This window comes from Plectrocnemia conspersa, unplaced genomic scaffold, assembly GCF_051122295.1.
Source record: "Plectrocnemia conspersa isolate PC_06_02 unplaced genomic scaffold, ASM5112229v1 ptg000012l, whole genome shotgun sequence".
In the NCBI taxonomy this organism is placed as follows: domain Eukaryota; kingdom Metazoa; phylum Arthropoda; class Insecta; order Trichoptera; family Polycentropodidae; genus Plectrocnemia; species Plectrocnemia conspersa.
The window spans coordinates 3,751,779-3,775,748 of NW_028277176.1; the positions used below are offsets into that span (position 1 = coordinate 3,751,779).

A 23,970-nucleotide genomic window follows, 5' to 3' on the forward strand; every position below is an offset into this window, starting at 1 on the left:
TCTGGTCTGTCTCGTGCCTCAGCGTCTCGACTCTCGCTTGACTCTCGTGGATTGTCGTTGGGCCCTCTGCCAAGGTCTTGTGTACCAACTGCGGATCAACTCGGATCAACTGCCGTCTCCTCGTCGGAGTCCGGGCTTATACTCTTTTAGGGGATGCACCCTTGCTGGCCAATCACGCTTGTGCGTCGATCTCCTAGCCAATCGCTGGAGTCGCTTCGTAGAATTCGAGAAATCGGATGTTGCATATTTGGAAGCGAGTTTTTGCTTGCTCCGACTTTCGAATTCTACGGAAAGGGTTTGCTGTTGTGATGATTAATTGCATCCGCACCGTTTAGTCACAAAAGGGATTCTCTTAACAACCCGTGTTGTGTGGTCAAAAGAAATCCCTCTTGTGCCATGATGTTTGTCTCATTGTTAATGGTGAACATTCTTGGTTACGGGCATTAACAATGAGACAATTGCCATTTTTTTGTGCGTTACTGTTCATGGTGGTCGACAGTCGCCACACAACTTTATTTTACATTGACATAAGCAGCATTTTTTATTATCCGTTATTCGAACAGATTGCTGCATCGCAACCTGTTCTAACTCCAACAGATAATAAAAAATCTATTTATTATTTGTAAATCTTTGTAATTGGCCTTTGTAGTAAAAAGTGGGGGTGCACAAAACCTGACACAGGCAGACCGCATGTATAAAATCACAAATACAGTACCTATTCTGAAACTTCCATTCCGTCAGCATTTCGTCCAGAACATTCAACTGAGCTCCTCGACTTGAAAACACGAGAGTTTGTACGAAAAAAAACCGTCGCTTCCCTCTTCACGTAATCTTTGGTACAACTGCAACGTCCGAAATCCAGACTGGACCCTTTGGGCGAAAATAATATCCCACGGTATACCACAGGTGTTGTTTACAATATATATTAATGATATAAAAAATAATATAGAAAAATGTAAGTTACATTTGTTTGCATACGACAATTTAATTTACTGCATTGGTATTAATATTTAGGAGTAATTATAGATAAAAAAAATTTAAGCAAGAAGTCCCTAGGGGTGATTGACCTCGTAGTCAATGAGACTCAATGTGAATCTAGTAAGACTTTTTATTGATATATTTACATGAGTGCGACTGACGATTGGCGAGACGTTTCTCATGGTTCTTGAGGCTGTCCGCATCGAATGTCAGGAGGTAGTTCTTCTTGTGGTAATGGTCGTTCGGAAGTTCAGGTCGTCTCTTCGCGTCTGTCGGTAGGGGCGCGTCTGTCGGTAGGGGCGCGTCTGCTGGTGACTCTGACTGCCTGTCTCCTGACTGGATGACTGTCTCACTCTCTGATTATCTACCTCTCCTCGTTGAAGTCCGGCCTTATATACTTTAGGGCTTTAAGGTTTGCTGCTCAATCATATTTTGAAGAATAAATATATAAAAATACACCTGCGCAAAAACTAACATACGGCCTAATTATCCAAAATCAGCTCGTTTACCATTTGTCAAAAAAGACGTGCAGATCATATAAAAAAAGACTTGGAGCGGCATCCGTGTATCAACAAAGACATCTGGACTTTCCTGCATTCGACACTGACGCCCGACACTGACACCAGATGTACATATATAACGGTATACATTTGTGCAATAAAAATATCTACCAACCGTATCATTGTCTGTTGTCAGTCAAGTTATCAGTATCAAGGTGCGAAATAAACTTTGTTGAGTTAAAATTCAATGTTAATAAGATTTTTGGATTGAAACTCGAATCGATGACATATACAAATAAGGAAAATTTCTCCATTTTGATATCCCTGTTCGTCTCCTTCACTTCCAACCACACCTTTTCTAGGCGTTATTCTGAGATTTGAACGTAGTATTTTCACATATGTTGGACGTGAATGAAAATCGGTCGACTAACATGCACGCCGACAGTTTACAGTGCATTACCTCCGGCGTGGGGCGTACAGTTGACACACTCCCTCTCGCCAGTTTTCCATTAGCGATGTTGGCACATTCGGTACCTGCACATCGATCAATCACTCGCCGCCATTGTTTGCTACACAATAAACAAAATATCGAGCAACGACGACGCCTGCTTGAGCATGTCGTTACATGGTCGCCTTAACGACTGGAAAAAATAACAGGCATTCTACATTAAAGTATTAGTAGATATGGGTAAATTATTATATGTATTATATTATCATATTTTATATAAATTCTTTTAATAATCCCATTTTAAATCAATTATATTGCTATTTTAAATAATTACAGCTGATTATTTTTTTTCAATTTTGAGGCCACATATTTAAAAATGCGGTGAAGTTAAAGTTACAGGTCTTGGAAGGCAGAGAATCTTAGCTGGGATATCGAGCAGTATTATTGTCGGCTGTGTTTCCTGTGGAGCAGCTGTGATTCAGTGTGATGTGCTCTCGTGATGCTTTCTGGAGCATTCAAAACATTTTATATTAATTATTTATCATTAGAGATTGGTAAATTTTAAGAAAATCTACTATGTGATGATCGAACAAAATTATAATTAAATAATAATCACTAATTCCGATCACCCAAGAAACAGTGGTTTATATGGGAAATGAGTCTGTTTCCTAAGTACAAATATACGTACAGCATATTAAGAATAATGTATATTTATTACGTATTAAGAGTTACAGCTTTAGCTAAAAGTGTAATACAATAGTTGATTCGGTTTTATTTTTGACAGACTCTAAAAAAGTTATCTTAAATTTTATATCTGTATTATACTGATACTGTATGGTGCAGGCGTAATCGATAGATCGTAAATGGATATTCAGTTTTAATATCGCAACTAATAATCCAATCATAAAATCGCACTAGTAGCGTCTGGTCATAACCGTAATAGCAGGATCGTAAGCAATAAAGTAACAAATTGGCTAATATCACATTATCTCTTAAGAGATTATAGTGTGATAGTTCGATTTTTTTATCTGTATAAATCTTGCACATGTTGTTTATTTTTATCAGCCGTATAAAAAACTTAAACGGCTCAGAATACGTGCGTTACAATCACGCACGGGGTCACAAAATCATGAGCAGATGTCGCAATATCCCATTTTTTCACAAATTGAGATGGAAGTATATATTATAGAATTTTATACACAGATCAAATATTTAACAATGATAATGAAAAATATGATATAGTGTTATGTCGCGATCGGCACCCCGACAAAGCCGCGCAGGACAATCCCGCGCCGTCATAGCCGCGCAAAGTCAAAACAAAATTAATTTTATAACATGGTTTTTATTTATTAATAATTACAAATATATATAGGAAAAGGAAGGCGTCTCGCTACCGCTCGCGCCGACTTTCTTTGTAGAACCAAACAACCTAACCTTTTTTAATTATATTGTATTGATTTATTTTCATTTCGGTATATTTTGTAACTGTCCAGCATCATCCAATCTATGACTAACTGTTCAAAAAGCGAATCACTAGTGATAGAGCTGTCCACAAAACAAAATAATTAGAATTAAAAAAATAATTTTCTTTCATTTTATTCAATTTTATAATTTTGATTTGCGCGGCAATGTCGGCGCGGCTTTATCGTCGCGGCAATGTCGGGGTTGTATTGCGCGGCTATGTCGGCGCGGATTGTCCGGCGCGGCTTTGTCGGGTCCCCGTCGCGATCACAAATAACCGTTCCATTGAAATTTATAGATGCGCTAAAATGGTTTTAACGGTTACAAATAACGGTTATGTGTATCCGAATGGACGTTTAATAACAGTTCCAAAGCATAAAAACCGTGATCCTTATTTGATCAAAGAAAAGGGTCCACCGATTTTGAATCTATCGTTACGCAGTTATACGTGCAAAAAATCTAATAATATCTGTATCAGGCAATATCAAAGAGTCTGTCTCCACTCAGAATCATTGACATTGTACAGAAGATAGAGAACTAGAAGAGAAGTTAGACTTTCCATTTTTTAATATTTATTAAAATTCATTGCGAGTCTACAATATGCAGGGCTAACGTCAAACTATATCACACTATAGAGAATATATCCACTGAGATGGTACAGGTATTCTGTAGGCATCAGAGACCTTAAGACATGACACTGAAACTCAATCGGTTATCAAAAGCCTATTTTTAGAGTCCAATGACTTCGAGACGAATTAAGACACTGCCATACTCAAACACTCCCTTCCGTCAGGAATTTCGTTCATCACGTAATTGTAAACATGAAAAAATCAGACGCTTCTCACTTCGATTTTCCAATCTGATTTAGCTAGGTAGTTTCTCTGAATCTTCAAGAGTTAAATCTGTTAAATAATAAAGATAAAATCCCAGATCGAGAAAGTCAAGACAACAATAACCCGAATGAAAGTTTTTTGCGGACATGACTTGAGCTTTGACATATTAATTAATCAGTTTATTATTATTGAAACCATATTTTAATGAATATTGACAAAGGACTCAGCGACTTAATATCAGAGCTCGTCAACGGTTAAATGGTTCTAACGTTCTGCGTAAAAATTGTTATAAAGTGATAAATATGAAGTTAAAGCTTTCAAATTTTACTTAAGCCCGTCGCTCAATTATAATAATTTTACCACATTATTTCAACAAGCCAAAGAGGGAATTCGCGGAACAACCACTTCGACGCCATTAGGGCCGCGTTTGCTTCATTTGACGTCGATTTCGCCAGCAGTAAAGACTGAGGCCGAATTAAATCGTCCGACAATAAAAGTGTCAGACTAAGTGAGCCAAACAATTTTAAACATCCAACTCAATTTACTATCACGGCCAATATTTCTGTCTAAGGGCGCGTTTTGTTTGCCGGCAAATATACATATCTCACTCTCCTCACCTTTCAGCGAAATTGGATAGGTCCTCGTTTAAAATGAAAAGGGTCCGAATTTTAACTATGGCGACAAAAAGTTTTTCAATTTACGGCCGCGTTTGAAGTTTTGTATGCGGCCGTGGACAAATTTTACACCCCCGACACCACCACCCAAAAGGCCCTTCATTAACTTTTATAACGATTAACAGGCGACGTTGTTAGACTGTCGAGCGGAACATCTTTCAAGTGCCGTTTTTGGGACCGTATTTTTCACGCTAACTTTTATAACAAAAATGTTAATCGTATTAAAAAGCTCTGTGTATTATATTCATTTTTGTTTATAGTTCATTTTAAAAATATAAAATAATTTAGTAGTACCAAAAGTCAATTTTTTTTTGCCCCAATACCGCGCAAAAATTGACTTTTGGTATCCCTAATTATACTATGTATGAAAAGACGCTACCTTGCGGCAGTATGCGAGATCCCTTTATGCGCGGGGCATTAGAACAAATGTTATCTCGACATCAAAGCCGGCCTTGACTGCGTTTATTGTTCTTTTATCCTTTGGATACCAATCACCGGAGTGGACATTTGTACTGTTTCTATTTTAATGCGTGAATACATTTCGTGGGTGTGTCCAAGAGGCGAAATAATTGCATCGCAAACTAGCAAACAAACATACGTGATTCGTAAAGCTGTCTCGAACCAACATTATAAAGTATGTGACACTGGGTCACATAATAAGGACGGAATAGCATGGTTTGTAATGTATCAGACTAGTAACTCTGAGGTTGCGGGTTCGAGCCCCGGCTGCAGCACTTAAATATGTATTTATAAAAAATCGCTATTATTAAAAAAACATCTATTGGTTATAAATTATATTACACATAATAATTTATAATTATTAATATAGATGTCACCGATTTCCAAACTTTCAGTCTGGCGGTGGTCTTCCCCGTTGTAACGCATTGGGCTTTACGCCTGTCAGGCTACAACGGAAGATTTAATAAAAGATAAAATATAGTAGAAACGCAGTTGCGTGGCCATACGGAGTCGCAGCAGCAGAGACGATACAGAAGACTGCAATAACTCGAGAACACCTCACGACGAATTTCAACTGCTTCACAAACATTACAGCCGATAATAATACAACTCGATACCCCAACGAAGACTCTTAGACTTTAAGCCCTACCACTTTAACTCCACTGCTTTATAGCGATATCTACATTTCTCTCTTTATATATATACTATGTATGTATATGTTTATAAAATAAACTGTTACCTACCTTTCCAGCGTTTATTTGGGTAAATCATAACCTTATTTACTGCCACTACTCGACCACAAAAATATCTTCGAATCTACCGCACCGCCATTTCCAACTTTCTCGAATTTAAAACGAAACGCATCCGGCGAAATTTAATAATATATATTATATATGTAAAAACGCAAATTTAATTCATCCTTTTTTCGCAGGGGCGAAAAAACAACCCCCACCCTCCACCGACGATTAGCATAATTTATTTAAATATTTTAATTTAATTTCGAATGGCTGACATTCAGAAGCCAACCCTGAAACCGAAAAATATGGCGGTGGGAGACAATCAATATTTTTTCTGACGAAAAAAGCGAGAATACATTAGAACAAAATGGTGAAATTTTCATTCCAAGTCACGTTGCCCCCCCTACAATCGGGAGCCGCGGGCCGGACGTAACGGTTATCTACGAGTCGCAGAACGTACCCGTCCACAATTACACATAAGGTACCTATGTACATATGTACATATGCAAAAGCTCCACGAGAAGCCTCGAGGTGCCTTCGCATCTTAATTACATCTCAGACTGAAACGCTAGAGCGCCCTTATCCCGGACGACCGAAATAGGGGAGGTTTTCCAGAATTGCTACTGTGTGTAGTTCTACGCGTTCGGCTGTCTACGTAATAGTGTACTGGAAGATAATCCATCATTTTTTTAGATTATCCAATTTTAATGCTTTGTATTGTGCTTTTATTAGTTTCATTGCAAATTTCTCTAGAAAAATGTAGCTATATTTTATTTTAAACGGACAATATAGCATAAACGAATTTCGAGGAAGAGGATTTAAACCCTTATGATCACTCTCTGATAAAAAAAAACTTAATAAAAATAAAAAATATGTTTTAAATCTCTCTTCAACATACATAAAAAAAAATAACAAGACATATTTGGCCACTATAATATGACAGTTTTCCATAATTCGTCATAGTGGTTAAATAACACAATAAAAAAAAGTTTGAACAAATTTCTTTAAAATCTTGCAATCAGTAGTCAAATATCGCATTTAGGTCTATAATAATTGAACTATAATTTTCGTAATTTGTGGTACTGAAATTTCTGACACATTTTTTTCTATTACGAAAGTGATTTGATTCTTCTTTTTTAAGATTTTCAGAAAAAATTTTGTCTAAAAACATTCTATCATATACCATAAATTTTTCCTTGTAATTTAATATTTAATTCATTCAATTTGAAGTATAAGCCTTTAAGCTTTCTAACCCTAAGGGGTTTGACTTCGCAGCTAGTAAGACTGGAAATGAATTTTATTTTATAATATAAAGCAACAAACTATTGTAGGCGATTATTGTTATTCTCCGAGCGGTGGTGGAGAAGCTGGCTGATGGATGATGACATGAATTTTTGCCTTCTGAGAAGTGATAATTGTTTTTGTGCTCTCCTATTGACCAAAATTCGGTCTGAATATACTTCTGAATACCCTTTTATATTAGAAGTCATTAGTAATATCGGTAAAGATGGCTATCATATTTTTAAAACATAGTGTAATATTGAAATGCAGACATACTATGGAGCAATATGTAAAATGCGGTGTCTGTCTGCACTTATTCTTCGCTTACTTTCCCTTAAGAGATGAGTTGGCTTGATTTGTATTTTGGACTTGCCATGTAAGCTCTAAAACTATAATTAGATTTAGCTTGAACCACAAATAGACGTTTCGCAACTGTCAAATTAAGCTATATAAACATTTTAGAGCAGCATATTAGTTAAATTATATTTTCGCTTGCAGAAATACATATCTACAGATGAAAATGTATTTGGAATTTACTAGTGAAAATATTACTGTACCAAAAAATACACATTCACTGTAATATTTATACATCGTATGCAAATACATATATTACTACATATATAAAAGTTAGTGGGAACCTCGGCGATGGCGCGATTATATTGCTTTTAACTTCTGAGAAGGGATAATTGTTATTTGCGCTCTCCTATTAGACAAGATTCGGTTTATATATTTCTCATTTAATTTTAAATATTATTATAAAATGCATAGTATGAACGCTAGATTACCGAGCATACCCACTACCACGGCGACGGCAATATTTTATTGCTTTTGACGTGGATTTTTGGCTTCTGAGAAGGGATAATTGTTTTATGCGCTCTCCTATTAGTCAAAATTCGGTTTGTATGTTCCTAGTTTAATTTATAATATTATTATAAAAGTCATAATATGAACGCTAGACTACCGAATGTACGCACTACCACAGCGATGGCACAATTTTATTGCTTTTAACGTGGATATTTAGCTTCTGAGAAGGGGTTATCTTTTTTACGCCCTCCTATTGGTCGAAATTCGGTTTAGATATGCTTCACTTAATTCTCACTTATTGTAAGTTGTAATAATTTTAAAGTCTTAATATGAACGGTAGATAACCGAGCGAATATTGAATGAATATTGTCCCCTGGATCTTGAGCTTCTAAGCCTAAAAAGTAGTCCTTTTGCTTTATCACAAATTATTTTGTTTCTTCTGAAATATCGGCATTATTGTTTCTTAAGCTCAATTGAAGTTTCATTGCTCATTTGCACTCTTATGACTTTCAAATAATTTGGTAAAATAAATTACGTTGAAATATAAATCCAATTGCTGTTTTTTTCAATGAGACGTCTTATTATAAAACATCATCTTCGGGTTCCGCATTATTTTAAAAAAAATTATGTTACTTCCATAGATATTGTAAATTCTTCACAAAAATTATAATTTTTCCAGAAAAGCTTATATTTACATGCTGCTATTCAGCCCATTAGCCTATAAGTCTAATCACTACTGCCATATTAATATGATTAGAAACTATTGTCTTTATTATATTGTCAAGAGCCCTGAGTCAGTCTCGCTCAATCATAATTTTAGGTCCTAATTGGTTTAACTCATAATAATAAATAAAAAAAAACCGTTCACTTTATACTGTATTTTATTATACAGTTGATACAATAAAATAAAAATTATGGTACATGATAATTACATTTTACATTAATCGTACTCTAAAACAGTGATGATATTCTTTTCCCCGACACATAAATCCTCAGTTGCGCCATACGTAAACTATTCATTATAAATATATATATATATTTTTTTATTATATCCATGGAAATTAATGTCAGCGTTTCTAATCATTAAGAAAAAAACTCACTGACACACTACTAGATAGCATACAAAAATAAATGCTGTGTATCAAAAATTAAATCGGAAAAACAATTCGAGTGTAGTAAAAAAATAAATTTTATTAAATAAAATTTAATTACACGAAATTACTTTATATGAATGATACACAAATTGTACGCATTCTTTTTATACAATTTTTATCTCACAACAGTCAGGCTATCTACACGCGCGTACGTCAACCAGATAATATATTATGTACAAATTACTAATATTCACATCAGATATACAATTGCAGATGTTGAAGTGGAAAAAATAATACAATAATAAATAATGAGCAAAAATTAAAATTATTTAACAAACACACTCATTTAAAAAATAATTTAACACTGTATATTATAAAAAGAGTTCTAGCACCTTAACGATAAAATGTATTTGTTAAATTTGGTGTCGAACTATAGTTACAGTACAGTATAGTCTAATCCGAATCACACATTATATATCACATTACTATGTATAAGAAATACATAAATATGAATTCGTTTTTTCCACTAAAAACCGCCGTTCACAATTCGAGAATGAACGTCGAGGTAGATTCATATCAGCATATTATTTTATAATCACGCACTAATTATACAACTATATACATATGTACATTGAAATTTGATGAATAGTCACGATTATATCACATTTAGAATATCTATCAATATATTTAGCGATGTATTTTCTCACTAGTTTTACAAATAAATACATGTAAACTTAGATAATAATATTAGCGATTGCTTCAATACGATGATGTTGTAATCGACGCACTCAAAGTCGATTTGAAGGTGTACTATGAAGGTGGAGGACGTCGATCATAATCTCGGCGATAATCTCTCTCTCTGTCTGCATAGTTTAGCGGCTGATGGTAATCGGGATAATCTCCCCATTCTTGAGGGTAGCCACGATGTGATCCATAAACACTGGGCGAACTCTCACTCGCCCCTGGATAGTATGCACCACCGCTGCCGCCGCCGCCGCCTCCACCACCGCCTCCTCCGCCACCTCCAGCGCCACCACTGCTGCCGTAATGAGATTGGTATGACTGTTGAAATCTAAAATGATAAAAGTAAAATAAGCCTTCTGCACTGTAAAACACCAGCTTCATATTATAGCATATGGAATAAATACAGAAATAACCACACACTAGTGATTGATGTGCAAGATTTGGAACATAGCATTACAACGCAGTTGTGCATTTAAGGATTTAATTTAATGAATAATATATATTTGATAATAATTATATTCTTACATAGTTAAGACATAAAACATACCTTCTCTTATCATGTATTCTAGGTCCTCTGTAAGGACGATGAGTCTGTGCTCCGCTTTCGTACGAGCGAGGATCTGCAGCCGGTCTCTTATCGAAACGAGGATTCCAAGATCCGCCATGGTGAGGTGGACCCCCTTCTGAATAGCGATTCAAAGGACCTCCCCTCATTCCACCGCTATCACGCCTTTCCCTCTCTCTGTCCCTATCCCTCTCTCTATCTCTGACCTCGGATCGATCTCTGTCGCGTTCGTGAGCACCGATACGATCCATTCCCTTCTTCGATAAACGATCCTTATCTTCAACATCTTTAGTTCTGTAAAATTAACAAAATTATACACAATGTCTAAGGCATATAAATTAATATAAGCTAACCTTTTATTCTCAACTGGATCTGGATCACATTCACCTTCTTCCAATTTTCTTTTTACTCCCGGACTTTGCTTCGACGTCCCCATGTCTCTTTCCCTTTCCCTTTTATTATCCCTTCTATCTCGATCGCGTTCTCTGTCTCGGTTTCTTTCTTTATCTCTATCCCTCTCTCGTCTATTCTGCTTATTATGATTATTGCTACCGGATTCCGTTCTTTCTTTATGATTATTATGATGCTGATCACCGCTGTTAGCATTGTGCGAGTTTTTACCAGAGCGATCCTGTGTATTTTTTCCATCATTCTTGCTCTCTTTCTCGTCTCCTTTTTTTAATCCATATTTATATAGCCTGTACAGCTTTTTAGCATCAAAATTCGTAAATTTAGAAACGAAATACCACAAATTACTCCTCCATTCGAGCTTCTTTTCTGCTTCGTGGTAATTTTCTAAGCACGTATCTATCTGATTTCCGATCTGTCGCAAGCACGCTCTCGTTCTACTCATTTGCTCAGCTTCCGATAATGACTGATCTGGATTATCCAACGCTCTAAGAGCCTTTTTGACCGGTCTCATCTTTTCCTTGCACTGTAAACATTTAAAAATTAATATACGATACAATTAATTAAATATAATCAAATAAGTACCTCTTCGAAAACTGATGGATCCAAGTCGCCCAAGACTTCTAAAGCCCTCGGTTCATTGTTGGCGGTAAAGTGCATCGGACCCACAGGTTTCTTTTTGTTGTTCTTAGTTTTATTGACCTCCTTTTTCTCCTTTTTCGGTTTTTTCTTATCTTTTTTATCGTTGGTCCCATCATCGGGGGGATGATTCGAATCGTCGTTGACCTTTTCATTTTTAGTGACTTTATTATTATGTTTTTTACCTTCGTCTCCAGAGACGACTTCATCGTTTTCGATTATCTCTTTCGACACCACTTTTGTCTTTCTCGTCGCTTTTTTCCTCACCTTTCCAGCTTTGAGATCTTTTAATTTTTTCAATATTTTCAAGAGGTATTCGGCCCTGGACTGCAGATGTTTCAACTGCGGTTTACGATCGTCGTTCAACAGAATTTTATCGCCCAACCCTATTGACTTGTCCATCTTGATGGCCTCCCACGCGCCCATGCCGTATTGATGAATGCCGCAGAGCAATTTAGAATCTTCGTTGACTCCCCAATCCACATCGAAGTTTGCAGATCTTGTTCTGTGTACCAATAAAACATCATTAAAAAAAGTTTATATGGAAGTATCATGACGTAAATAAAAACTAATAAATAAAACCCAAATCTTATACTTGATTTTTTCTTTTACTTTTCTCCAGAAAATCTCCTATATTTCCTTCATTATTTTTTCAATATGACCTCCCTAAGAATCATAAAACGCTCAAAAAACAGTTGACGTCAGTAGTCAGTGTTCACGTATCGAAAGGGAAAAACGGAAAATTCCATTGCCCATCGATAACAACAGTCCAGAAAAAACAGTATTTTCCGTAGCCCGACAATTAAGTGTCAATATTAAAGTTAATAATAGTGTTAACATACCTAAAATCAAGCTGCCATCTTAATTTTTCATCAGTATCAGAAGGTAGCATCTCATCGAGGGGCGCCATCTCGTTTTCGCACTGACTAAGAGTCTTGGCGTTTACAGTGACTCCGCCGAGCATGAAAGTGATGCGAGCTTTTCTCTTTCCGGGACCGGCAGGTTCTTGTTGACCGTTCTTTACTGATCCCAAAGAAGCTAATTGCGCCTGACAGCGATCTCTGAGGTTTTCACCGAGCTTCTTCAAATCAGCCATAGGTTTTTCTTGCAATTCTGCATCACAGGCAATGTCTTCCAAGCGTTTGAGTGGTGCAGAAAATTTTTTGTAACTCTTGACAAACCGTCGTATCTATAAAATTATATTCACATATAAGATCCTGTTTTTATTAACTTATGTTACAGACAAGTTAATCGTTTAACGTGACTTATTGTGAGTTTACTTTCATTGCCGAAAAGAAAAACAAACCTCAATATCAGTAAATCCTTTGATCTTCTCTCTATTTGTGGTCGGTGGTCGACCTCGCTTTCTCGGTCTATCGTCATCGCTGTGTTCTGAACCGTCTCCTTCAGATGCAATTTCACTTCCATCTCCATCATCACCGACGGGGGGAGCAGACCTATTGCGTTTGCGATCTTTACCTAAAATAAATAAATAAATTTATTAATTATTTTACCAACTAAATTATTATTATTATACAATTGTTGCGGTTATAAATACCACTTGCAGCTTCCGATTGATTTTGCTGATTCTGAAGCGTTTTCCTCGCTCTCGGCGGTAAATATAGATCTTCCATTTCTTTATGCTTCTCTTCTTCTTGTACGGCCTTTCGAAAATCTTCAGGAATAATATCATCCTAAAAATACGCACAAAAACATTATAATATATTCTATACGACTTGAAGAGAAATCACAAAAAAAATAACTTACCCAATCTTTACTCTCATCATCGTTTTCCGTCTTCGCATCCGGAGTCTTTTCTTCGTCGAACGCAAAACTGGCAACTTTAAAAGCGGACAAGAGCTCGTCGCCCACCATTGTGGGCGCATCGTCGCGAGTCTCGGCGCGCCTCAAGATTTCGTCAATATCGCACTACAATCAACATCATTCAAAAAACATTGCTAAAAACATATCGATCCTGAAAATTGAAACCAACCACAGGTTCCTCGTCTCCGTCCTCTTCGTCTTTGAACAGTTCTTCTGCGCCGAACTTCAAAATCGCGTTCAAGTCCTCTTTATTGAACGGTATGCTAGAATTGGCGTTTCCCGAACCCTTTTTATCGAGTACAGTGCGACCGGTCGTGTCCATTCTCTGAATGACCAAATGATCCAGAACCATCTTACGTTTCGCTCGCTCTACAATCTCTTCTTCGATCGACCGAGCCGTAACTAGTCTGTAAATATTCACCTACAATAAAACATAAGTTTAATCATTGCGAAAAAGTAACATATGCAATAATTCAAACCAGAAATAATTCATACTTGATTTTTTTGACCTATCCTATGCGCTCTCGCTTGAGCTTGGAGATCGTTCTGAGGGTTCCAATCCGAATCAAAGATTATCACAGTATCGGCCGTCGCCAAATTTATTCCCAAGCCTCCGGCACGAGTCGACAACAAGAAGCAAAAGTCCTGCAATTAGCAAAAACATTATTAAATCAACAAATAATTCGATCAATACTAAATATCCTTACTATAAATATCGTTTAACCGTAGCAAAAATAGATCAAACTTTTTTTGTTCCAGTGGGTGTACGCATGTACTGAACGGTAATAAACCTAAAAGATCATTTTTAGAGTAACAGAGGTTAAATTGCATATTTTATCACAAAATATACGGCAGAAGGAAGCTAGTTCACCCACTCGACACTTAAAAACAATAATATAAAAATGTATGTACCGTACCTGAGAACCGTCGGCATTAAAGTGATCCAACGCCTGTCTTCTCAGTTCGCCTTTGATACTACCGTCCAATCTTTGAAACGAGAAATGCCTTTTTGTTAAGTACTCTGCTAGTATATCCAACATCCGCACCATCTGCGAGAAAATTAGGACTCGATGTCCAGTTTCTTTCAATCTACAGAGTAATTTATCCAAGAGTACAAGCTTTCCAGAACCGCGTACAAAACTCTGAAGATAATCAAAATTCATTAATATGATTCGTACACAATAACATGATTACAATAAATAAATAATCAATTACCTGAACAGGATCGTCGTGAGCAAATCTAGCATCATAATCAGTTTGCTTGATTAGCAAAGCGTGATTGCAGCACTTCTTCAATTCCACTACAATATTTAAGAATGATGCAGTCGAACCTTTCAAGCCTTTCCTTAAAGCGCCGTAGTTTTTAGTTAATATCCATTTATAATACTGCCTCTGTAGTGAAGTCATCTCGACCCGAAGAATCTGCTCGACTTTAGCCGGCAGCGACTTCTCTACATCTTTTTTCTGCCTACGCAAAATGAATGGTTCAAGTTGAGCGTGCAGTTTATGATATCCCTTTAACGCCGAATTCTCATGGTCCTTTTCAAATTCTTCCCACGTTGAAAACTTTCCAGGCATAATGAAATACAGCAAAGCCCAAAGCTCCTTTAACGAGTTTTGGAGAGGAGTGCCGGTAATAAGCAGCCTATGATTCGTATCAAATTCCTTCAAAGCCTTATATAATAAAGAATCGTCATTTTTTAACCTAGAATGAGCACAATCGTCAATAACACAGTTCAATCTCTACATAATTAAAACAAATTATTAATACTGACCTATGGGCCTCGTCTACTAACAAAGCGGCCCAACTAAAGGAACCTAAAAACGCCCGATCTTTTAAAACTATCTCGTAAGTAGTTAATATTGCATTAAATTTAAGTCTCTTTGAACTCGAGAATATCCACTCAAACTGTCTGATCTGTAAACATACACATACACGTTGAATGTAAGTAACGTCAAATAAGTAATAAAATATAAATCCATATAATTAATCTTACGATATCCCTCGACATGACGTCCCCGAGATAAGTGACTACGTTTAACTCGGGAGCCCACAATTGAAACTCTCTCTGCCAAGCAGTCATTGTACTCAAAGGAACGACACACAAAAACGGCCCATGTAAGGATTGCGCTTTAAACAAATAGTTTAAAAAGCAAATTGTCTAAAAAAACAATAGAAGAAATTAATACCATTACCTAACAAAAAATATGAACGCCACCGTTCAAGCATACCTGAATTGTTTTTCCTAATCCCATCTCGTCTGCCAATATAACGGAGTTTTCTTTACACCATGCATGAACAAGCCAATTCAAACCATCCAGCTGATAATCTCTTAGTGTCAGAGCCTGAAATTGCAGCAAGAAAAACCACATGTAATATTGTTGGATTATGTGACAAAAAATTGGGAAATACCTTATCACCGCCCATGTATTCGGGTTGCTCCCGAATCTGATGAAACTTGGGTCTATATTTTAGCGCTTTACAGTGCCTAGATGGAGTAGTCCGAGAGTCTTCACGACTTCTGAACTCGTTAATTTTGATGGGCCATTTGTTTAGGATCAAAGTGGAGTCTTCCCATGTCGCTTCGGCATATGGCAATGACTCCCATTTGCAATAATAGTCGAGTCCACTACCATCTTCTCTTGTAACTTCGGCTGAAAGATATCCAAACAATAAATTAAATATTGAATAAGAACAAAGAGAACATCAGTACTTCAGAAATACAATTTGATTACAAATAGTGGAAACACCTTTTAAAATAATATTTGGCGACCATGTGCCATGACAAACTACTTCCAGGAACCAGATAAGGGGTGACTCATTACTCTTTTATAACATAACAATAATAAAATTTAACAATAGAAATAAAGATTCATAATTCACATTGAACTCGGAGGTTGAACAGTCCAAATATTTGTATAAACTTTATTAAATAATTTTTTGTCAGGAATAATCAGTATCCGTAAAAATCTTGTTCGGAAATTTCCTATCCGCAAAAATCAGATTACAAGCGAGCACCTGATTCTAACGAGACAAGTTGTGTCTTACAAGCGTCACACCTAATTTTAGTACTCTAAACCCCCCTATAGCGAAGTTTCCTATAACGTATTCAGCACTCCCTCCTATAGCGTAGTTTTTGTTACTATTCGTCCCTTGATTTCGCTAGACGTATTCTGTGACAGGCGAAACGCCGCAGCGCTATAGCATTCCAGGGATATTCATCACAATACAGCAAGAAAATATTTATTTCTGTATAGCTATGGAAAAAATTATGATTATAGTATTCCTATAACGAAGCCCCAATCTCTACGCTTTAATGGGGTCGACCGTATAGTATTTGTGATATATTTTTAACAATCTAACTGCTAGTCACCAGAAAAATTGCCTCTATTCATTACTAAATAATTATTGAAACCATTATTTTGACCACATCTGTATATGTTTTTTCACCAGAGATGAACAGACGCAACCAAAAATGCTACTAGTCTTACATTATAAAAAAGGACTAGGAGAGAAACCGAAGTAATCCAATCAAATTATAATGAGGGTACAAGAAGAAAGATGTAAACTAAAATATACATACCGATTATCCTCTCAACGTTGTAATAACTTTTGAGGAGCTCCTGATGCAACTCGAGTTGACACTCAAAGTAATCAATGTCTTCAGGGCCAGCATGCTGCCGCCACCATGCTAACTCAGCCTCTTTCTTAACAAAGTTCTCCAGCTTCTTCATGCCTTTCACCTTTTGATCTTTAAGAGTTTGTTCAGATTCCCACGTGTTATGTATATGAGACCAATCTTTCCATTTAATCAGGTACTGAGGTTCAGTGGCATCAGCGTCATTCGAATTTACATCAGCATTGAGATCCCCATTCTCCTCCACATAGTAACAAGTTGTAACATTTCCAGTAACTGAAATACAAATAAATACATAAGTAATCCAAAATATAAATTTAAAAACCCCACAAAAAAGCAAAATAACAAAATTATTTGCGTTCCAAATGTAAACGCCACATGAGAAGAAATAGTGAGGTATTTTTAAACCTGTATGGCACTAATCCAATTTTATGTTATTAAGACATACCTCCTTTCTTGCCACGTCTTTGTGCAAGAACTCGTTCGATGGTTTCAACCTTTTCTTCTTCAATAGTAGGATCAGGTTCCGGTCCTTCCACTTCCAGAAGATCTGAGCTATCTGTCTTTTCATTATCGCTAGTTTCCTTATAGCTAACGGCGGCTGCGGTGGTGGTGCGCCGAGAAACCGCCCTAGATCATAAAGAAATTATTCATTAAGAATTATTCATAAATAATTATTCATTTTAATTTACCGTCTGGTTTCATCGTCGCTACCGTCGGTCGATTCTTCTTCACTTGAATATCTGTTCCGTTTCCTCGGCGGTCTTTTCTTTAACGTGACCTTCTTCTGTCCGGGTCTCTTGCTAGGCGGAGGCGGAGGTCGGCCATCCTCGCTATCCGAAGACCCAGAATTGGATCCAGAAGAATAACCTTTCCCCTTAAATGTTCTACTAGTTTGCTTGCTAGCTTGTCGATCACTCGAATCACTATCAACTAATTTCAGTCTTTCGGGTTCCTTACGCGATCTGTTCGATCTCCTAATACCGTACATTTCCGAATTGTCCTCCCACGTCTCGGATCCGGCCTTGGAGTGCGAACTCTCCGATGACTTGTTGTTCCGAGGTTGCTTCTCGGGAGACGACAGGCTCTCCGATTGCTCGCCCTGGAAGGACGAAGCGTCCTCATCGCGCTTCGGCGAAGAGTCAGCCGGAGGAGAAGTGTTCCGCTTCGGAGAGCCATTTCCCCGGTCGGACCCTGATCTGGAATCCGAGCCGGAGCTGGAGGAACTGGAGCCTGAATCGCTGAAAAGATAAAAAATGAAAGTTTATCGCCTTGAGCTAGTTTTATTTGCATTCATAATTGTTTACAAAACACGCTCACCAAGTAACCTTCAACGCAAAATAAACAATTTGTCATGAAATTCTTCGTTGACTTTATCAGATTGTCTTTTACTCATGAAGTTTACGTTATGAACTAACAATGACAAAGATTTAACTTATACAGAAACAGCACTAAATTATAAATTGTTTCCCTATTTCTTTTATTAGGCACATTCTATTTTTTGAATCTACTCCTTCGACACTTAAAATAATTCATTCAGGGCGCTATATTTCATTGACGAACACGAACGTGTAATTACATTGAAGTTAGTACTTAGTGTTGTCTCACACAAGGTCATATAAGTAGTAAAAAAAAATATCTATTAGTTTGTTTGAAATAAACATTATGACATACTGGCATATCAAAACAAACTAAAACAGCAAAGCATTTTCAGGATTAGGATTTTACAATCAATGGATAAAAAAAAATTATAGACAAATACATACGTTCACATTGAAACATATATCTGTTAAATGAAGGTCGAATGAAACCTAATGGATTAACAAACAATACTATTAACTAACATTCTGGAAGCCATACGTTAATTCACCTTGAATGTATGATTTTTCAATGCAAACGCAGTTTTTCACTGCGCCTTTAAAAGATCTGCCAAATACAAGTATGTTTTGTCTAGGTAGATGTACAGAACTGATGATTTTAGGTTTATATATAGTAAATACGACTTTTTTAAAAGACTCCATTATCGTTTAAAAAAATATATTATAGCACAATTTGTACAAGTCTCTAGAACATTCGTACTAAGTTTTACCACTACTTAGATGGACATTTTGACATTTTACAATCATAATTTATATAAAATAAATATTAGTCACTTTATTTACATATGACGTAATTTTATTTACTTTGAATATGTATTTCAGAATGTGATTAAATGTGACTATTTTATGTTAGCGTAACAAGCTCATTATCAAATATTTTTTATACCGTATATGGCACTACCTAGCTCGATTATAATTAATCATCACAATATTCAACTGAGAGATTAGGAGAAACTAGGAAAACCTAATCTTTAATGACGCAGGAAATAAAATTAAGCATTTCTCTATGTAACAATGTGTCACTGATGCTATTTCGCAACCTTTATCAACAATGTCCATCACTAACGCTACTGGATTGCGCTATTTTCACTTAATTTAGTTACTGAACAAAAAATATTATGAATAAAATTTGAATTTTTATTAACGTTTTATTATTTTATAATAAAAATTGAATATAAAAATAGCTTATAAAAGAGAATTGTTTTGATTTGTATACCACTGGGACATAAAAATAACTAATAAATGTAAATCTAAAATTTAAATGTAAAAAGTCAGTCATTTTTATGGCTAGTTATATAATAATTAGTAATTCCGATCTCCCAGACGCAATAGAATTTTAAAATTACTTAAATTTGTATGGTATTCGAACTCGGGTCTTCCAGATATTAGTAATTGACTTACCGTGATACCGCTGACATATTGTGATATTAACCCTTTGAGCGGTATCACTGTACATGCATGGTGGACAATCTTTCACTGTTTTAAGGTACACCATATAATTATATATTTACATATATAACTAAAGAAATAAGAAATAAAAAACGTTATATATATTATTTTAAACTTGATTTTATGTTAATAATTTTGAGAGTACGAAATGAACTAACATAACAAAAAATATTTTATATTAATTTTATAAAAAACATTTGAGAGCCTCTGAATTAACACAAAAAAGTTCCACAAAAGTCAAATAATATGTAAAATAAATAACTATTAAAACATATTATTTAAAAAAAGTTGTAAAATAAATTAAAGCAATAATTTTTTTTCTATAATTTACTATATATGCAATATAAAATAATAATAAATAAATAACAGAAATAATTATGGAAGAAAAAAGTAAAAATTTAACTCACTCTCGAGTGTATATTCATTTATTAAAATAAATTACCATCATGACTTATGAAGTTACCTCCCAACGCGTGATAATGGTCGAAAACAAAATTTAAAGATATTAATCGGATCAGCTACTCATAGCTTGAACAACTTGAAACTGACATGAAAATTTGCTTTGATTGCGTTACTTGAAGATGTTCCAAAACACAAAAAAAATTGCCCATAACACCCTTTAAATGCTGAATAAAATTTCATAAAAAGATTAGGATTTAATAGAACGTCAAAAAAAATTGTGTCCATGCTAACCATTTCATTATTTTGTGTAAAACAAAATCTATTATGTTTCGACTTTTAGATGTGCAAGAAATAAGTTATATATTCAGATAATGTTTTAAGTATTTTGTGTATATTTTCTCGTCTTCTATAATCCCTTCATTTGTCAGGCAAAAAAGGACGCCCCTATATACCATCAAGAGTCTACTCGTCTCATGGATTACCATCGTCGGTACTACCTGACAATTGATTCTGAACGTGCAGTTAAATTTGTCAAATTAAAATTTAAAAGTGAAATTTATTAGTCATAAAATAAACAGAACACAAAGCAGATGACTAAAATTCGTCATAAAACGGCCACGCACTGTCTATTGTGATGATACAATATAAGTAGGACAAACTTCGTCCCTCCTATTGAGTCACGTCTGTTATGTATGAAATATAATTACCCCACCTTTAAGCGTTATGCCCGGTTAAGAGACTTCAACAAGGTTTATCTTTTATTTCATTTTACGAAGAATAACATTAATAACAAGTTGATTTCAAAATAAATTAAATAAATAAATAATCTTGCATTGCAGAACTTGAAGAGCATCAAGGGGGAATTCAACTTGCAACAGGTTATTGTTGATACCTCTGAACTCATGAACGTGTGTGAGAAATACGGGAGCGACATTACTTTCCATTAATTTTTTTGATAAATCTGGCACAGCAATAAGTCACTTCTTTGTATTTTTAGGAAAAAATCTGAGGAGTGATATATCGCCACGCCATAAGAGTTCAGATTCTTTATTTATAATTCATAAAATACCTAATTAGTTGAAGGTTAATGATTCTCAAACGTTTATACAAAACATTCTTTTGTTGGGTTTGCCCTAAATATTCTCAATTATATTTGTTAAAATTTAGTACAGCTATGAATTCAATTTGATCCTAAATGCCCGGATTGGAATTCAATAATTCAGATGAACCAACAATTTTTAAGAGCTGTGGATAAATAAATCTTGAATAGATCTTGCAAATGGAGGAAATTTAATATTATTTAAAGAATTTTTAGGGATGAGAAGTCACAGAAATGCTAAAATGTTTGTATGAATAAATATTTATTAACTTTTTAATGGAAATGTTACATGAAAATTTAACAATAGTAAATTCATTTAAGTTTAGAATAGAAATAAATGTCATAAAAATGTAAACCGAAATGTAATTCTTTATAATTTGAAAAAGTGAAATGTACATCGTACAATTTATAGAAAGGTATTTTTAAGAAAAGAAAGCGTGCTCTTAATATTTTTTTTACTAAATAAAAAGTTATTGATTGTTAAATATGCATGTATTTCTTTCATCTAGTTACATAAAATCAGTTAATAAATCGTAATTTGTAATTAAAATAAGCTGAAATTAGTTGTAATCTAAAGGAAAAATACAATATAATACATTTTTAATAAATATTAATTATATCATTAATTCAGCCATATTAAAATAAGTAATTAAACATATTAATTTACCTATCCGATCCAGACCCCGAACCCGAAGAATTACTTTTGCTGTCATTGTCGCTGCCGGAATCACTGCCAGATCCGGACGCACTTCCGTTCTAAAACAATAAAATAATATATAAAAATAAATTTAATGAATTTATTTTAAAAAGAAGAATACAAAATAATGAAATAAAAAGAGAAAATACAGCAAAAAATAAATATTTATAAAACATGTAAAAAGTATAAAAATGAATTAATTTATTAAAAATATTATTTTGACAAATTTTGGAATAATTAAAAGTAGAAAAATATCAAATAAATGAATTAACTGCAATTGAAAATGCTTATAAGATCAATAATATGGTATGTAAAAGTAAAACGAAGACGTCGGAACATTTTTCAGTTCGAAGTATATTAGCTGCCGATCAAACGGAGGTGATATCCTGAGGGACTGGAAGATCGGTGTCAATTAGGCGATAAAATAGTCGAACGATACGAAGATCTCCACTATGGAAAGCTGCATTGAAGAGTTTGTAAGAACTGGAGCGATCTGGAGCTATCATCAGATGAGCTGGAGCACTAAAAACTTGGAAAAAGTCACTAAAATCAGATAGAGATCGACTTGAAATCAGTTTGTGGGATGAAATGTCGGATTGATCGATATATATAATGCGAAATGAGTATAAAAACATGGCAAAAATACAGATAAACGTCAGAATGGAGGTTATGAAGTGTGCATATGCAATTTCAAAGCTAAATTACGGAAAAGGGTCCACCTGGGATTCTCGCGCTTTTTGCGCCGCAAGGTCGTGTAGAGGTCACAGAATCGATTCCGACGACAAAAACGATGGAACACGGATGTTTTCATTGATAATTTGATCGAAATACGATTGTAAACAAATAGATATGAAGGCAGAACGGTTTGATTTTGCGTTTCGAGGCTGATGGAGAGAAATGAACGGAGCGATTATATGGTATAGAGGAAAGAACGGGCCCAAAGAAACGGGCGGATTCGAAACGGGGGGCGCAGTGCTAAGCGATCTGGTGAAAATCGTACCTGACGCATGTCTGCGATCGGCGGCGGCCGGCCGCTTACGTAACACGTCGGCGTCGCTTCGCGTCTAGAATCTCTGTTCAGCACGAGGGCGAGAGCGTCGGCCCCTGGAGGGTCGCGGGGGCTCTGGAAGACGTCCACTCGATACTCGCCGCCGAACCGCTGGCGGCCATTTTGTGTTCGGCCTCGCGCCGCAGCAATAGAGAATCTGCGCTCGGGGTCAACGAAGGCGCAGGCTCAGAGGGCGGCGACGCTTGGCGTTTCCCGCTGGGCTGGTGGGCCCTGAGGGGCGCGGGGAGCGCCCTGCCATCCGCCAGGTGCGCCGCGGCCGAGCCACTGAGGCCGAGCCTTCCGCTTCCGCCGCGCAGAGCGAGACACGTCACGAGCGATTGTCTATGGTGCGACGCTACTAACGAGCGTTTTCGAAAAACCGTTACGCAAAACGACGTTACGCAACTCACACCATCGCTAAAAATACAAATTTTACACATTTAAATCCAAAAACACATATAGATAACTAAATAACTACTCAATCCGCAAAATAAAAAAATAAAATATTTTTACCTAAAATATTAAATTATATTTTTACTAACATTAAATATTTTTATTATAAATTTAAAAGGATTTAAAAATTATAAATATTTTTTTAAAATAAAAATTATAATCTTTGTATTTTTTTTATTTTTTTACGTATTTTTTTAATATATTGTAGATAATCAATAATATATGAGTTTACGTTTTTATTTAATTGTAATTGTGATGAATTGAGAATGTTGGCACTTCTGTCACACGTCATTGCGTATTTTGGCCAACGACTGCTCTTATTTGGGCCAAATCTTCAATTGCAGCAATTTATATCT

General features: G+C 35.6%; 1 protein-coding gene across 2 annotated transcripts; it reads right to left on the minus strand.

Moving 5' to 3' along the window:
• Positions 1–9,346: 9,346 nt before the first annotated feature.
• Positions 9,347–23,491, minus strand: Chd1 (chromodomain-helicase-DNA-binding protein 1). Of its 2 annotated transcripts, XM_088200023.1 has the most exons (21): positions 23,114–23,491; positions 22,084–22,172; positions 17,780–18,328; positions 17,536–17,717; positions 17,034–17,363; positions 15,863–16,104; positions 15,682–15,795; positions 15,447–15,611; positions 15,225–15,367; positions 14,665–15,154; positions 14,367–14,591; positions 13,945–14,094; positions 13,619–13,870; positions 13,393–13,554; positions 13,184–13,319; positions 12,932–13,104; positions 12,468–12,814; positions 11,572–12,130; positions 10,932–11,512; positions 10,561–10,872; positions 9,347–10,341 (listed from the first exon to the last, which is right to left on the minus strand). In XM_088200023.1, the coding sequence occupies exons 1-21, from the start codon at positions 23,120–23,122 to the stop codon at positions 10,080–10,082; spliced, it is 5,472 nt and encodes a 1,823-aa protein (XP_088056149.1). In that variant the 5' UTR covers positions 23,123–23,491; the 3' UTR covers positions 9,347–10,079. The 2 variants fall into 2 exon arrangements, with proteins under 2 accessions (XP_088056149.1, XP_088056151.1); XM_088200025.1 differs by lacking the exons at positions 14,367–14,591; positions 14,665–15,154; positions 15,225–15,367; ... (6 more) ...; positions 22,084–22,172; positions 23,114–23,491 and adding an exon at positions 14,157–14,266.
• Between the last annotated feature and the right edge of the window lie 479 nt (positions 23,492–23,970).

Bases quoted from the DNA above. Each gene is read 5' to 3' on its own strand.
- Chd1 (XM_088200023.1), bottom strand. The intron at 13,555-13,618 runs GTTGGTTTCAAT...TGTTGATTGTAG, and splicing joins ACGGAGACGAGGAACCTGTG to TGCGATATTGACGAAATCTT. The intron at 12,815-12,931 runs GTTTGTTTTTCT...ATAATTTTATAG, and splicing joins AAGGATTTACTGATATTGAG to ATACGACGGTTTGTCAAGAG.